The 14,570-nt window shown below is 44.1% G+C and overlaps 1 protein-coding gene across 25 annotated transcripts in view; it reads right to left on the bottom strand.

Moving 5' to 3' along the window:
* The window catches only part of EPB41L3 (erythrocyte membrane protein band 4.1 like 3), a 971,190-nt gene that overhangs the window by 189,332 nt on the left and 767,288 nt on the right, over positions 1-14,570 (bottom strand). For 16 of the 25 annotated variants that reach the window (XM_069620665.1, XM_069620670.1, XM_069620666.1 and 13 more), the window contains 4 exons: positions 8,637-8,690; positions 3,886-3,921; positions 3,650-3,715; positions 3,031-3,213 (listed from right to left, as the gene is read on the bottom strand). In XM_069620665.1, the coding sequence (XP_069476766.1) occupies positions 3,031-3,213; positions 3,650-3,715; positions 3,886-3,921; positions 8,637-8,690 (339 nt within the window). The remainder of the gene's footprint in view (positions 1-3,030; positions 3,214-3,649; positions 3,716-3,885; positions 3,922-8,636; positions 8,691-14,570) is intronic. The other 9 variants (XM_069620669.1, XM_069620677.1, XM_069620689.1 and 6 more) reach the window with 5 other exon arrangements.

Below are 14,570 nucleotides of genomic sequence, written 5' to 3'. Positions count from 1 at the left end.
TCCTCTGGGCTCCCTGCCCGGCAGCCTGCCTCATTCCGGCTGCCTTCAGCCCTTGTCCTCTGGACCTCCCTACTTCTCCCATTGCTGTTATAGCCTTTCTGGGTCCCAGATTCATCAACAGGATTCGTGGGCTAGCTGACATTCAAGAGGTGTATCTCGTCCTCGTGAGTACAGTTCCTAAGTTCCCTTATGTAATACCATCAAGAGTGTTAGTACACAGATCCTGTCATTGCTGGCCCTCCACGTGGGTTTAGCGCTGTCAGTACCTGTAACAGCAATTGGGGGTAAGGTGCTTGCCGACTTTCCTCGCGGTCAGGTGCTTACCCCACATCCCTTTTCATATATTGGTTTTGATGTCACACTCTATTTTGCACTCCTGGGTTCTAGCATACCTGAGTCGTTGTTCCTGGGTGCACATTTCCCTTGCCATATTCGCTGCCTTAGTACTCGCCTGACTAATCCTGACACCAGCGTGTGTCTTTACACGCACCAAAGTACACGCAGCCAGAACAGCCGCACTTGAAGAGTTCAGGAAACCGCGTGAGATTTACACGCGACAAACAGACGTAGCCAGGAAAGCAGCACGTGGTGATTTCAGACATCCGCGTGTGTTTTTACACGCGACAAAGTCCACACAGCCAGGACAGCCGCACTTGAAGAGTTCAGAAAACCGTGTGGGGTTTTACATGCGACAAAAGAACAGGCAGCCAAAACCTCCACACTTGAAGAGTTCAGGAAACAGCGTGGGGTTTTACACGCGACAGAAATATACGCAGCCAGGACAGCCGCGCTTGAAGAATTCAGGAAACCGCGTGTTGTTTTACATGTGCCAAATTTACAGGCAGCCACGAAAAAAAACATGCTAAGATATCAGGAACCCGCGTGTGTTTATACACGTGACTGAAGTACACGCAGACAGGACTGCCAGGACTCGTGTGTGAAGAAAAAGCTGTCGGTTGGTCTTATAATGGACGACAGCTGAAGGTAGCGTGTAGAAAAATACAGGCGAACAGGAAAGGCTGCCGTAACTTCTTGAATGCAGCTCCAGGAGTTTGTGTGTGAAAGTAACACGCAGGAGAAAGCCAAAGATGTAACTGAAGAGATGCGAGAACGCAGATCAAGGTTTCAGCTACCAAAGCGCCATGTTGGTTCAATCAGGAGCAGCGAGCGACGTCTCCATGCTGCTTATAAACGTTATGCAGGAATACACGTGATCATCCTGAATCACGTGAATTCAACGAATTCAATGAATAATGCAAATGTCGTTTTCCAGGCAAGATATCAAACAATCTCCATTTAGAATATAAAGGCTTAGCAGTTCTATGAGCATAACTCGTTCTCTGTGAAGACGGTGTTCCAGGTCCAGAGGTAATAGGTCTACCATCCATGACAATACCCTTGCTATGCCTGTGGCCTTATTTTGGATGGTTGGAATTAGAATTCTCTTTACCCTCTTTCTTGTGCTGCTTCCCTTCTTGTGAGGTGCCCCAGAGTCCCTGTGAGTGGCTCTGTTGGCTACCCATAAGTCAGCAGCTTGTGCTAGCTTTTTAGGATCAATTTCTTTTGAGTCATCCAAGTGCTGTCTCAGCTCAGGAGAGCAGGCTTCAAAAATAGATTATAGCAAAAAAAGATTTCTCATTCCTTCAAAGGTGTGTACTCTGTACCCCTTAACCAAACCATGTAAGTTTTTCAAACATTCACATACCCAGGTAGCCCAAGGGGCACCATCAGTCTTTTTGAGGGTCCTAAACCATCCGGTACTGGGAAGGAGTTTTCCCAAACATGGCTATAATGCCAGATTCATAATCCTTTCTTTTCCTGGTACCCAATTCCATCCGTCATTCAGGATGAACCAAGACATGAGCCATGGAATTAAATCATTCCCACTGATTCCTTGAAGACCATAGGTGTATTCAAATATACCCAGCCAATCCAACAAATCAAGTTTAGGTTCATACATACTCACTGCTTCTTTGGGCAGGCGAGGTCTCTTTGGACTAGCAGACCTAGAGGACCCTGAAAGGGAAGCAGAATCAAGGGACATCTTTCTCATATCCATTTCATGTTGCATCTCCCTTTCTCTTAGTTTCACCCGTTGATGTTTGGCTACAGCTTGGACATTTAGTTTCTTTAACTCAAATTCTAACCTTTGTTTCTCAAGAGAAATATATTCTGGGTTTAGATTGGACCTTGTGGGGTCCCAATGGGAAGTGACTGAGGGACAAGGCTAGGCTGTGGCAGAGGGGATCTTCCTTCTGAAGACTCCTCCACCTCCAAGGGCTCCTCTTGCCGATTGGAGTTTGACTCTGAACTAGCATCCTCGCCCTTATCTTCCACATTACGAGGTTGAGTAGGTGTTACAGGACTACTATACAAACTTTGGTAATTTAACAAACTTACAATCCATTCACTTTTTTCCCCTTTCAGAGTCACACCCCGGGTTTTACGCATATCTTTCAGTTGTTCTACTGTCAGGACAATCAGGGCTGTCTCATTAAAGTTATCCATATCTGGCATGTTACCGTTGCTTAACGTTTTTGTGGAGCTTAGCCTTGTGGCTGGTTTAGTTGGGCACAAGTACAGCAAATAGTCAATGTAATCAGTCTACGCCAATCCCACTGCCTGCCACCAGTATTACTACATCAATTCTTACCTAACACCTGCCCACAAACATCAGCAACATTTTATTCAAAAAAGGGCAACTAGAGGGATTCTTAGCATAATACTGCATCACATTATACTGCCACTTCATTTTAAGAAAGTGGACATCGCTTTCTGCACCTACTTGGTCTTGGGCCCCAGAACTTGGTCTACTGGTTAAAAGAATTACCCAAGAAACAAAATGCAGCTACATGAATACAAAGTCCTAATGCTCCAACAAACACCATTTTAGGGGTAATATGCTCACAATCATAAAACCAGTAACTTACATTGAGTTGTCAAGAGAGTCTCATAAAATTCATAAGCCCCTAGAATATATTACTATTTAAACAGACCTGTTCACAGTGGAAACAATACCCTGGCACTGACCTCATCAGGAACAAGTGGCTCAATCATTGGGGCTTCTTCATGTCGCACGAGCCGTACTGGTGACGTAGACAGCCTCTTCTCCCACTCGTTTGTTGAGTCTGCAGACGTTTCCAAAAAAGTTCGCTTCAGCTCACTTATGTTGGTTTGATGCTTCATGAACTCTTCTTGAGTTTTGTCCGACTCCTAAATATTGGAAGATGGGGAGAAAATGTGTTTTAAAACGAAGGAATGTTTCTTTCCAATGAAAGTACATCACATGGTTAGTGAAAAGAGGTCAAGCAGAACCTGGTGAGGTAAGGGGGTGGCTGCATTTGCGTTCACACCACTAAGACAACACTTGTGGTAATGTGGCCGTTTAAAAGGCATGTGCACTTGAGATATGGGGGAAAACTACTTGGTGTGGGTTTAAACGATAAAACAGGCTGTGATCTGTGCATAGCAGAATTAATCAATAAGAACACGTACATATGAAACACAATAAAAAGCTGAAATAATATACCTATCTATTTCAATAGCAGGTTGGGGGAGGGGCAAATTCCATGCATCATCTGCAGGGCCAAAGATTTGCTAACAGGAAATCAACACACATGTACATGCACTGCTGTGTTCCAATACCAACCTCTAACATAAGATTACTATGTTTGACATATACATTTTCACCCTTTATTCGCTTAATCAGACTACTCTGAAAAAAGTGAAAAAAAGAGGAAAGGTAAGGGACACACAAAGTAGCGGACACCAACGATGTTCTATGCATTGCTTCGCACAATAACTAGCAAGGCGCGGGCTGATAACAGCAGTCACATCTAGTGTTCAGTCTCAACACGTTGTGAAAAACTATCCCTCGATCTGTACCTGTGCTTTCATATCTGCATCTTCCTCCTGGTCAGACTGGCAGCATGGGGGCGAGATAGGAGAACATCTTAACAAGGCAAAACATTCTTGGTTCGGGGGAGCTGAACTGCATTCTTTCACTACAATGAGCCCATTAACCTCTACTGATGGAATGGTGAATATTTCAACTCAATATACAACACAAAAGTGATATTGCCACAAGAAAGCTCTAATACTTTATATGGAAATGTCCTCCATCCGATCTGTGTTGGCCAACATTCAGAGATCTCTTAATATAGAGAAACAAAACTGAGGTGTGAAAATAAAATGGCTATCTGCACACTTCCAAATGTCAGTACTAAAGCATACAAATGAAGACTTGTACACATGCATGAAAGTTCTTGAACGAAAGACTGGCGACTGGAAAAAAAGAGATGTATTAAAGCATTATGGGAAAACCTTATACTGAGACAAGGACCGAGATATTGACTGTCAGTCAGTGTAACAGGATTGCTGCAGCCAGTAAGGTACATGTTTTCACAATTACAAAATGAAAATGTATTTTTCAGTGACTCCCCACATCGCAACATTTTCAGATTTTTCCTTTGCCTCATTTCTCACTTGGACTACCTCTTATTCTTCTGGTTTTCTTTCCAGATATCTTTGCTCAGCAGTTAATCAACCTTTTTTCTCTCAAGGCATCCTCCACCTTACTTCCATTCTGCCCTAACTGTATTGCTACTACCGCTTCATCTCCCATCTGTCAGTTGCTATGCACCACCAGCCGAACTGAGGTCGACTCATCTATTACTACATTCACACATGACTTTTCCAGTGCGGCAGGTGCCAGGCCATTATGTTCTCTGTCAAGACGTGCAACAAGTGTCTGAAATTGGATTGCTGCGTACCATTTCTATGGTCCGGCGCCCCCTATGGGTTCCTGGTGGAGATTGAATTGGTTCTGTAGGTACAGTGGCTCCTGTTGGGCGCTTGGATGCAAAGTTTGTGCGTCTAGTAAGTTCTGAGTCCTGTGATGATCGTAGGGAGCGCCGGACCGAATCCCTAGCCCTGAGAAGGACCTACGGGTAGAAACATGTGTCCGCTGACCACATGGGGACATAAGAGCCCCATTTGTATCTTAAATAAGGGTGTACTTCAAAAACCTTAAACACCTTAAAACCAATAAACAAACCCCTTTTTACAAACAAGGGCCAAAACGCAACAAACTGCGTGGAAAATCATTTTCTTGAAAACAACTGAAGCAAGATTTCCAGGTTAAACCAACCCCCCTTTTCTTCTACCAAACAAATGAGGTATGGGCTATGCCTCAACACTAACCTGTGATCTTGCGACCAAGATAATCCACAACCGAATGGACATTCAAAACTAGAGCTCAGCAAGGTCATTTCCATCCTAGAGCCCACGTTTCACAATCTTGCCAATTATGGTAGTAGGTATAGCTTTCACTTACGAGAAGCATGCCCATTAAAACTGATAAATACCCATTGCAGTATCCATCAGCAATGCTACTTGAAGCTTTTCTTGGATAGTGCAGAATTAAAATAAATCCAGACAATAAATATTCTTGCTGTGGAAATCGCACCAAAATACCCTGGTGATAAGGTACCCATACATCAGCACGACAAAACCAAAAGGAAAACTACAGCCGCTTGGCCTGTTTTGCAATTCTAGATCTTGCTCTGGAATTACAGTGCCCGGAAAATAGTTTGCAACATCAGTGTGAACTACAAAACAATTATTTACTAAATTTCATTTCATTAGTATCGGAACACAACTCAATTCACAGGAAATGCGCCATGGCAATCAATGGGGACAGTGTCATCTAGATTTCCAAAGTACAATCCTAGCTGGGAAGCAACAGCACAATGTACATAGAGGACGCACTCGAGGGTCACATGTAGGGTGCCACCCTAACAGAGGTAACTGGGATAGGTCGGGGAGCAGCAGAGGGGGGAGCTCCATAAGGGAGCAAAGAATTGGCAAGATGTCTTTTGAAGAGTAGGATGTTCAGGTCGTTTCGAACGTGCAGGATGAAGGAGCCAGTATTAGCTGCGTCACGAATGCTCTCCAGAAACCATGCACAGCAGGAAAAGTTCAGCTTCTTAGATTGAATCCCCTCTTACCGCTCTTGCTTTCGAGTCAGTTGATGTTGTGGCTTTTGGCTGGGAATTTCTTGGCCAGGTAGAACTGTGTTTTGGTTGCAACTGCTTTGTACATAATGCAGGCTGCCTTGAATATGGCGAGCGCTTGAAGGACTAGCCAGTACAGCTCCCTGAGGACGGCTGTGAGGGGGTTGAATTTTCTTAGTCCTGTGAGGCGGTGTGCTACTGTATCCTGAAAAGCTTTCAGGGGGGCGAGGGGGCGCGATAGCGGTAAGAGAAGCCCTCCTGCATCCGGTAAGATAAGTCCTCCTGCAACCTCAGGAACTGCACGCTGAAGTAGCCGTTTATTGTGCTCTATTCATTGCACGTTGAACTTTAATGCAGTACACACAAGCTTCATTGAACAACTAGGTTTCAATACAACACTGGGCAGCCTGTTACCGTCGATACCAGTTAATTAAGCACTGTAATTGCGCCACGCTGTGCATTCGGCTCGGAGACAGCATTGAGCAACCTGTTGTGTGGCCGTCGGTACCAGCTTATAATCTCATAGTACAGACAGCTCAGGAGGTGGTGGTGAAGTGGTAACCTGGCGTAGGGACTAGAGACCGGTACCCTGAGCACTTGCCTACATGACACGACACATGCATAATGAACATAATGCCTAAGGGGGCTGCCCTAAGAAAAGCGGCACCATGGACAGATTCATGAAGCCTGTATCAAGGGTAGCGGAGACCAATAATTGCCTGCTTAATGAATTATAGGGACAGAGACCTGGTGCTGAAGGTCTCGAGAGAGAAGCAGGAGTTGAGGATGGGATCCAGCGTGATTCTTATCTTTCCAGACTACACTCTGGCGGTACAGCAGGAGAGGCGTACGCCCACATGCTAACAGGGATAGGTTGATAGTAATGTTTATTAGCTTTGACATGTATGCTATGTGAAAATACTGTTGAACGACCCATCCCCTCAGATAAGTAGCGATATTAAGGCGTTCCTAGATGAATACCGAGATGCAGCCAACAGGGGGTTACAGTATTTTGACAGACCTGCACGCAGCTCCACGTCGGTACGGGGAACAGGACTGCCCAGGGAAATTATTGGCGCAGACAGTCCGCAATGATAAGGGAAGCTACACCATTCCATGCATGGCTCGCCCGGACGGTTCAATAGTCAATATGGTAGACGAGGTGAACACAGTATTCTATGACTTTTATAGAGATTTGTACTCCCCTAAAAGTGTGGCCACAGAGTTGGAGATAGTTGAATACTTTGCAGGAATTCCCACAGCGTTTCTATCTGCAGAAGCACGCACTGCGCTGGAAGCTCCAATAAACTTGGATGAAATAAAGGCAACCATACGCAATCTCCCGAGTGGAAAGGCCTTCAGGTCGGATGGACTCGGAGCCTTTGGAGATAGGAGCTCTCCCGGAGACTATGCGTGAGGCCATCATTATTTTCCAGGTAAGCCACTGGCTGACTGTGGATAATATCATCCGTTATCTCTAATTAATACGGATGCAAAGGTGTCTGCCAAAATGTTAGCATCTAGATTGAATCCGTTAATGCCATATATGGTACATGAGGATGAAGCAGGGTTCGTAGTGGGTAGGTCGATAGCGTTCAATATACGCCAGATGTATAATGTGATCATGCAGATACTGCAGAGTATTCATGTGGTGGCAATCTCGTTAGATATGCAGAAAGCATTTGACACGGTATATTGGCCCTTCTTGTTTAGGGTATTGGACAATTATGGGTTTGGGCCGAACTTCCTGAAATGGGTGAACATTCTGTATATGCAGCCATATGCTAGTGTGTATGCGAAAGGGGTGCTGTGTCCGAGGTTTGCACTGGAGGGCGGCACTAAACAAGGGTCTCCAATGTCACCCCTGCTGTTCACCTTAATAATAGAACCCTTGGAGGACCTCATGCGTGCCCGCTCTAAAGGCGCTGGGATTACCATTGCTGGACGGGTGGAGCTCATCACTTTATATGCTGATATACTGATGTATGTCAGGGACCCAGAGAAGCACTTGCGGAAGATATTGTCTGTGGTCCATGTTTTTGGGAAATATTCTGTGCAATGTTCCATTTAATCTACACAATAGGGGAAATATAGTCCCTTGGACCAGTACCAACTTTACCCCATTTCCAAAGCCTAACATACCATAAGTTTACGAACATGCTATTCAGGTCTGAATCTCCTAACAAAGGTCTGTAGTCTCTCTCCTATACTTCAAGTACTTTCTAATCAAGGTAATTTAGTCTCCCTTAATCTGGTTCATCGATCAGACTGGTGAACTACGTAACCTCTCCTTACAATAGGTCTCCTATTCTCAACCAAGTGGATATCCTTCAACTGAAGATAGCTGTTAATCATTATATGAGAACGATATGCCAAGATGTTGACATTTACTAGTTTTGAGGTTCACGCGACACAGATATTGTGGATTGATCTGGGACATTGAGATGAAGGACTATGATGACACATGCAGGGGCTTTGATCAGCATAACAAACGAGCCACACAACGTTGAAATGGAGCATAGGACTATCTTGCAGGATAAAGAGGTGCTTAATCTCAAGAACCTCTGCAGCTCAGCACTGGTGAAGGAGATGAGGTAGCTATATGCTGGCATTCTTACAAACCTCGGTGGCTGTGGTTTCACCGTCAGCTGCGGTATCCGTCCGTTCGCTGTCAGTCTATTTTGATACACAAGATTCCAAAAAGGCAAGCAGGAACAAAGAACAAACCCAGGTTGTCAGTGACACCGTTTACAGGGCAAGCAGCAACAGGTTATAGGCATAATTTTTTCCCCCAATGGTAGGCAGATTGCAACAAAAAAAAGCAAAATAAATATTAAAGCTAAACCGAGCAAAAACATATATATATACTGAGGGAAAGACTGAAAGCATAAACATGAGGTCCCTGTACAAATAATGGTAGTAGCCAAAAGTCTAAGTAAAAACACTTAGATGGCATGTCCAATAAGTAGACATATCTTAACCACCTGGTCAGCCAGGTAGCTTTGAAAACGGTTTCCATCTTATTATATTTATGTATACATCTTCAATTTTTGGGCACAAATATGAAATTAAATACATTTTTAAGAGCTGCTATAAAGGTCACCCGACTTTCAGCACCTCATTTGTTCAATCATATTTCCGCTCAATTTTGTACTGTCAGGTTTGTCTGCATTACCAGCGAGTTCTCAGAAGCACCAATCTATTATGTACCACCTACCAGTCTGCATTTATTCCACATATACATAATATTTGCGTAGCATTTGCAATACCGTGGCTCTCGACATGTGAAGATTCAAAGTGCATGCATGCTTGTTAACCAGCATATTATGAGAGTTCCATCCAAAATGCATTGTCTACAAACCTTAATTTTCAACATTAACCACATGTAAAATACGCAATATAGACAAAACAAACAAGAATGAACCAACAAATATGTCATCCTCTGTTTAGAATAAAAAGCATAAATAATCAGCACCTATTGCTGAACACATCAGCACAAATGCCCTCATCAGCAATGGAATTAAAACATATCACCAATTGGAGCAAGCAAAACGTGCAGTGTACATTTCATTTAGGCATGGGATGCTTCAAGGTGCTTAGTGGGTGCCCACACCTGTGTTTCAATAGTAATAGTACGCATATGTTGTCAACGGTTTGAAACATACATTACATGTGAATGGAGGAGAGGGGAGGTGTGCAGTTTTTCTAGGCGTTATATAGTATTAGTGAGGACACCTCCCCATTCACACTTCTATGAAGTTCAATCACCATGTTTAGGAAGACCGACAGAGGCACCACATAATAGAAAGGACTAAATGCAAGTGCATCCGCTGCTGCACCCAGGATGGACCCTCCCTACGTCTGCTTGACACCAACAACTCAGTAGATTGTCTTCCTGCATGGCAAGAGTATATACTTCCATAGAGCACATTCGATAGTTGGTTAGTCATAAATAAAGGAAGGCGACTGAAGGACCAGTATGAAAGTGATTCTGAGGAAGACATCATTTTGCATTGCCAGCCAAGGATTTGACTTTATGGCGGAGGTCTAAATGGGTTGTAGCCTAGGTGACTAGTGCACATATCTCTTGGATGTGCATTTTGCCTGAACAACAGTTTTGCTTTGGAACAATGAAAAGAAACACCCCGAATGGCCGATGGCACCCACCACAAATATACGTTTTGTGAGCTACTTTTCCTGGCTAGGGGCAATCATACATTTACTGGACAAAAATGCAATTGGTTAGTTCAGTCCCAAAAATAAAGGCAACTCTGACAATGCTCTTCCCATCTACATTATGGAAGAAACCTTGAGACTGACGATCAAGTAGGAAGGTAGGAAGATACATTTCTGGATTCAGGTAGTAATTTCACACAACCTTTGGCAAAAAGAAACAATGAGCTTGGTGTACCTCCTCATCTTTAATGTAATGTAATTGCCATTTGTATAGCACCTTTCACCACTGGTAGGGTTCGAAGGAGCTGCAGGATGAGCGCCCTTGGGGGCCCGAGGTCCAGGTCTGGGAAATTCTTCAGAGTTGTAGAATGCGTGTGTGCATTTGGCCAATACGAGGTAGGCCGGGGTGGCCAAGTCCCTGCTAGTCACCCATGTAGAGCAGGCCTGCGGATGGATGCAAGAGTATGCAAGGGTAGGAGGCCGGGGTGGCCAAGTCCCTGCTAGTCACCCAGGCCGGGGTGGCCAAGTCCCTGCTAGTCACCCATGTAGAGCAGGCCTGCGGATGGATGCAAGAGTATGCAAGGGCAGGAGGCCGGGGTGGCCAAGTCCCTGCTAGTCACCCATGTAGAGCAGGCCTGCGGATGGATGCAAGAGTATGCAAGGGCAGGACAAAACATTATGTGTGCAGCTTGACCGAATTTTATTGTTGGGGATAACTGCATTATAATGGCAGAGGTGTTGTGCAGTGTGTTTTAAGAGTGGTGCATGTATTAAGTTGGTGTTGGAATGTGGGTTGGCGAGTATTCAACAGCAGGGCGTACATTATTTGAGCAACCAGCCCGAATTTCTGTTGTGGGGGAAATCTGCTGCATTCTAATGTCAGAGGTGTTGTGCACTGTGTCTTAGGGTGATGGAAGTAGTGGGTGTGGGCTAAGACGTAATCTAGAGAGTATGCAAGGGCAAGAGAGATATTATGTGAGCAGCCAGCCCGAAATTTGTCCTGGGGGATAGCTGCATTCTAATGGCAGAGGTGTTATGCACTGACTTTTAGAGGTGGATGTGTTCTGAGGGTGTGCGAAAAATAATGGGTTCCCGGCTGGCGAAATCTGAAGCTAACCAAGTCTGTGAGCCAATTTTAACAGACACCCAAATCACATTAGTTAAATATGAGGGGAAGGTGACAACATTCACACTTCAAAATTGGTGGCTCTTCCTGAAGGGAGGGTAAAGCTGCAGGATAGTCCCCAGTGCTAGGGAGTAACACCTTGAGAAATACGACGATAGGTTACCAGGGTTTTATTCTGCGCCAAATAACCTTTGTGGTAGTTGCAGAGCGCCTAGGTTTTTCCAGGTAGTGGTGCATTGCGCCCCCACTTGGAAGATACTACATTAGTCTGTGGAGGGAACATCTGAGCAGGGGGAAGACAAAGGGGATGGCAAGGATGGAAATATACGATACAAACAAAAGGAATGGAGGGATGGAACAAAAGGGATGGAGGGTACAGCAGGGGAAGAATGGTTTGCGATGATTAGGGGGACCGAAGGTCATAAAATGTTATAATTGGATTGTGTTTCAAAGGCAGATCTTGAGAATTTAAGTTATTAAACAAGGTACTGTTTGGGATGCATGAGGGTCTGGAAATTGTTGTGTAATCCTAGACGTTTAGTAGCTTAATTCCCTCCTAGTACATTTAAATGTGACAATGGGCGAGTTTCGGAATATTCATTCTGGCACTCCCACTCCTGAGGGATGAGAGCAGTCGCGTCATGTGTTAACAGCGTAGTAAAGGTGAATGCTGTTGGATAAAAAGGGATAGGGATTGAATAAATAAAATATTGACAGCCTGGGACCTTAGAAACGCAATTGTTGTCAGTTATTTCTTCTATGTTTATTCCCAGCTGGAACTTATTGAATTCCCAAGATTAACTGAGGGAACTTCATTATGTCACTTAGAGACGGCCTAGATAATCAATTGCAAGGACCCAGGCAGATTGTCCCAGAGCAACTGACTGCAGCTGACTTTTATTCAAGAATGTTTCCAGCAGACTGCAAGTGTGACCGAGCCAACGACCAGCCACGCAAAAGGCAAAAGTGAAGAAACCCCAGAGTGAATGGGAAACAAAGCGGCAAAGCTGACACCACTCCACAAATGCATATCCCCTCTCTGAGGGCAAACCCACTAATGCAAGGCAAGCCATGTGAGACACCAGACCCACATAATGCAAGTCCACCATTACCAGGGTGCTCCCAATGTTCCACTTCCATCTTCCGAACAAGGGACAAGCCCTGTACAGTCAACCCCCCCTCAGCACAAATCCCCCAAACTACATATCTACACCATTAATAAACAAAACAAAAAAGGGTCCCCAAAAAAGGTGTGTTAAATATTCAGTCCTCCTCAATTCTAACAATGAATCTAGGATTAACTAGCCCATTCAGGTCTTTAATCCAGTCCCAGGACAGCTTGTCAGAGAGAAAGTGAAGAGCACCGATCGCTCTAACCCCTAACCACAGAGGCACACATACTCCAAATTACAGACTGAACTCTCACACAGAGAAGGGAGGTCAAACACAGATACGAGCCCAATACAATGTATAAGGCCCAGTGTGTGCAGGTCAAGTACAGCCCAGGGAGGCGGGTAAGGGGAGTACTCTCTATCAAATCATAAGTAATGAGTACTACCACTTGAAAAGTGTAGTTCAGAGAGTAGGCAGTGTGTGCCAAATATGTTTGGTGTGAAACTAGTGGAATATTATGGGGCAAGGGTGTTTGTGCCTGTGACTCATTTTAGTGCTGCAAAACTTGCTGTAGCCAACCAGTCGTGAAGATGGCATGCGTTGGGCATACGAAAGAAAGTTGGTTCAGGACAAAGGAGCACATGTAAGCAGCTCTTCCATAAACTATTCTGCATTTCAATGAAAAAGCTCCCTGCATGGCTTGGCACTGGAAGTTGGCACCAGACTTTCGGAACTGGTACTATGGGGTTATTGGTTGGGAGAGAAGGCAGCATTACTTGTTTTGGGCAGTGAATTGATTGGGAGTGGAGGCAGATACATTGCCATGCAAGGTTAAATAAGGGAATCTTTTCCAAGCACAAACCAACCAATCACAAGGTTGTTACAACCCCGAATGAAAGTGATGTATCAAACACTCCAAGAAATATATTTCTTATCATTAGAGACGTTTATACAAATGCAGAATGTGTGCCATTTTTCAAATGTGCATTTGTGGCAACAAAGGCAGGGCACTGCACTTTCGGCGCAACACCCCTGCATTAGAGGAGAGATTTGATTAATTTGAAAACAGCTTGGGAAGCTCACAAAGGGAAAGTCTCCGGGGATGGATGGCTTAACCGGGGAGTTCTATCAGGAATTATTACAGTGATTCCGAAACCAGGGAAAGATGCTACTAAATGCTGTAATTATAGACCTATTTCCTTGCTTAATGTTGACATGAATATTTTTACTAAGATTCCGACTGTTCGACTTAATAAATATATGGGGCAATTGATAGAGAGATCTCAAACAAGATTTAAGAAGCATCGATATGGGTATGACAGTATCAGAACGTTGTTAGATGTTTTGAATTTGCCAGATTCTGAGATTAAAGATGTTTTACTTATTTTTTTGGATGCTGAAAAAGCATTCGATAGGGTTAACTGGAGGTTCTTAAATTATACACTGTCGAAATTGGGGTGTGGGCCTTTGTTTGTTAAGGCTGTTCAGACTTTACAAACTGAGATAACGGCTAAGGTATGGGTGAATGATGGTTTTTCAAGATTGTTACAGTTGTTTAGAGGCACGCGGCAAGGTTGTCCTTTGTCCTCCCTGTTATTTAATTTGGTATTAGAGCCTTTGTCGTCGTATATTCGGCAACATGGGAGATTAGGTGTTTGTGCGTGGGGGGCGGAGAAATTAAGGTGTTGGTTTATGCAGACGATGTTGTAGTTAAATTGAGTAATCTTGCTGAGGAGGGTGTTTTATTGAAGAGTATTTCTGAAGTAGTAAGTAAGCTGTCAGGTTACCGGATTAATTGGGAAAAAACGGAGGTGTTTCCAGTAAGAAGCTCACCAAGGCAAGAGCAACTGTTAGGTTGGGATTGTAAATGGGAAAATGTATGTGTAAAATACTTAGGTATTCACATTATTCGTGATATAAGAACATTTGTTATTTATAATGTAGATAGGATTATAGAGGCCCTTCGAAGAGATATTAGAAGATGGGAACGTTTCACATTGACCGCTTGGGCTAAAGTTAATGCAATCAAAATGCTTTTATTGCCGAAAGTCCTGTATGTTATTCAATCATTGCCCTTACTTTTCACCAGGAAGGTGTTGCAGCGGTTAGATAGATTATTTCAAGATTTTCTTTGGGGGGGG

Source organism: Ambystoma mexicanum, chromosome 5q (assembly GCF_040938575.1).
Source record: "Ambystoma mexicanum isolate Mex_15411 chromosome 5q, UKY_AmexF1_1, whole genome shotgun sequence".
NCBI lineage: Eukaryota > Metazoa > Chordata > Amphibia > Caudata > Ambystomatidae > Ambystoma > Ambystoma mexicanum.
Note: the sequence above shows the minus strand (reverse complement) of the source record. Positions and strands in the feature narration are given on the sequence as shown.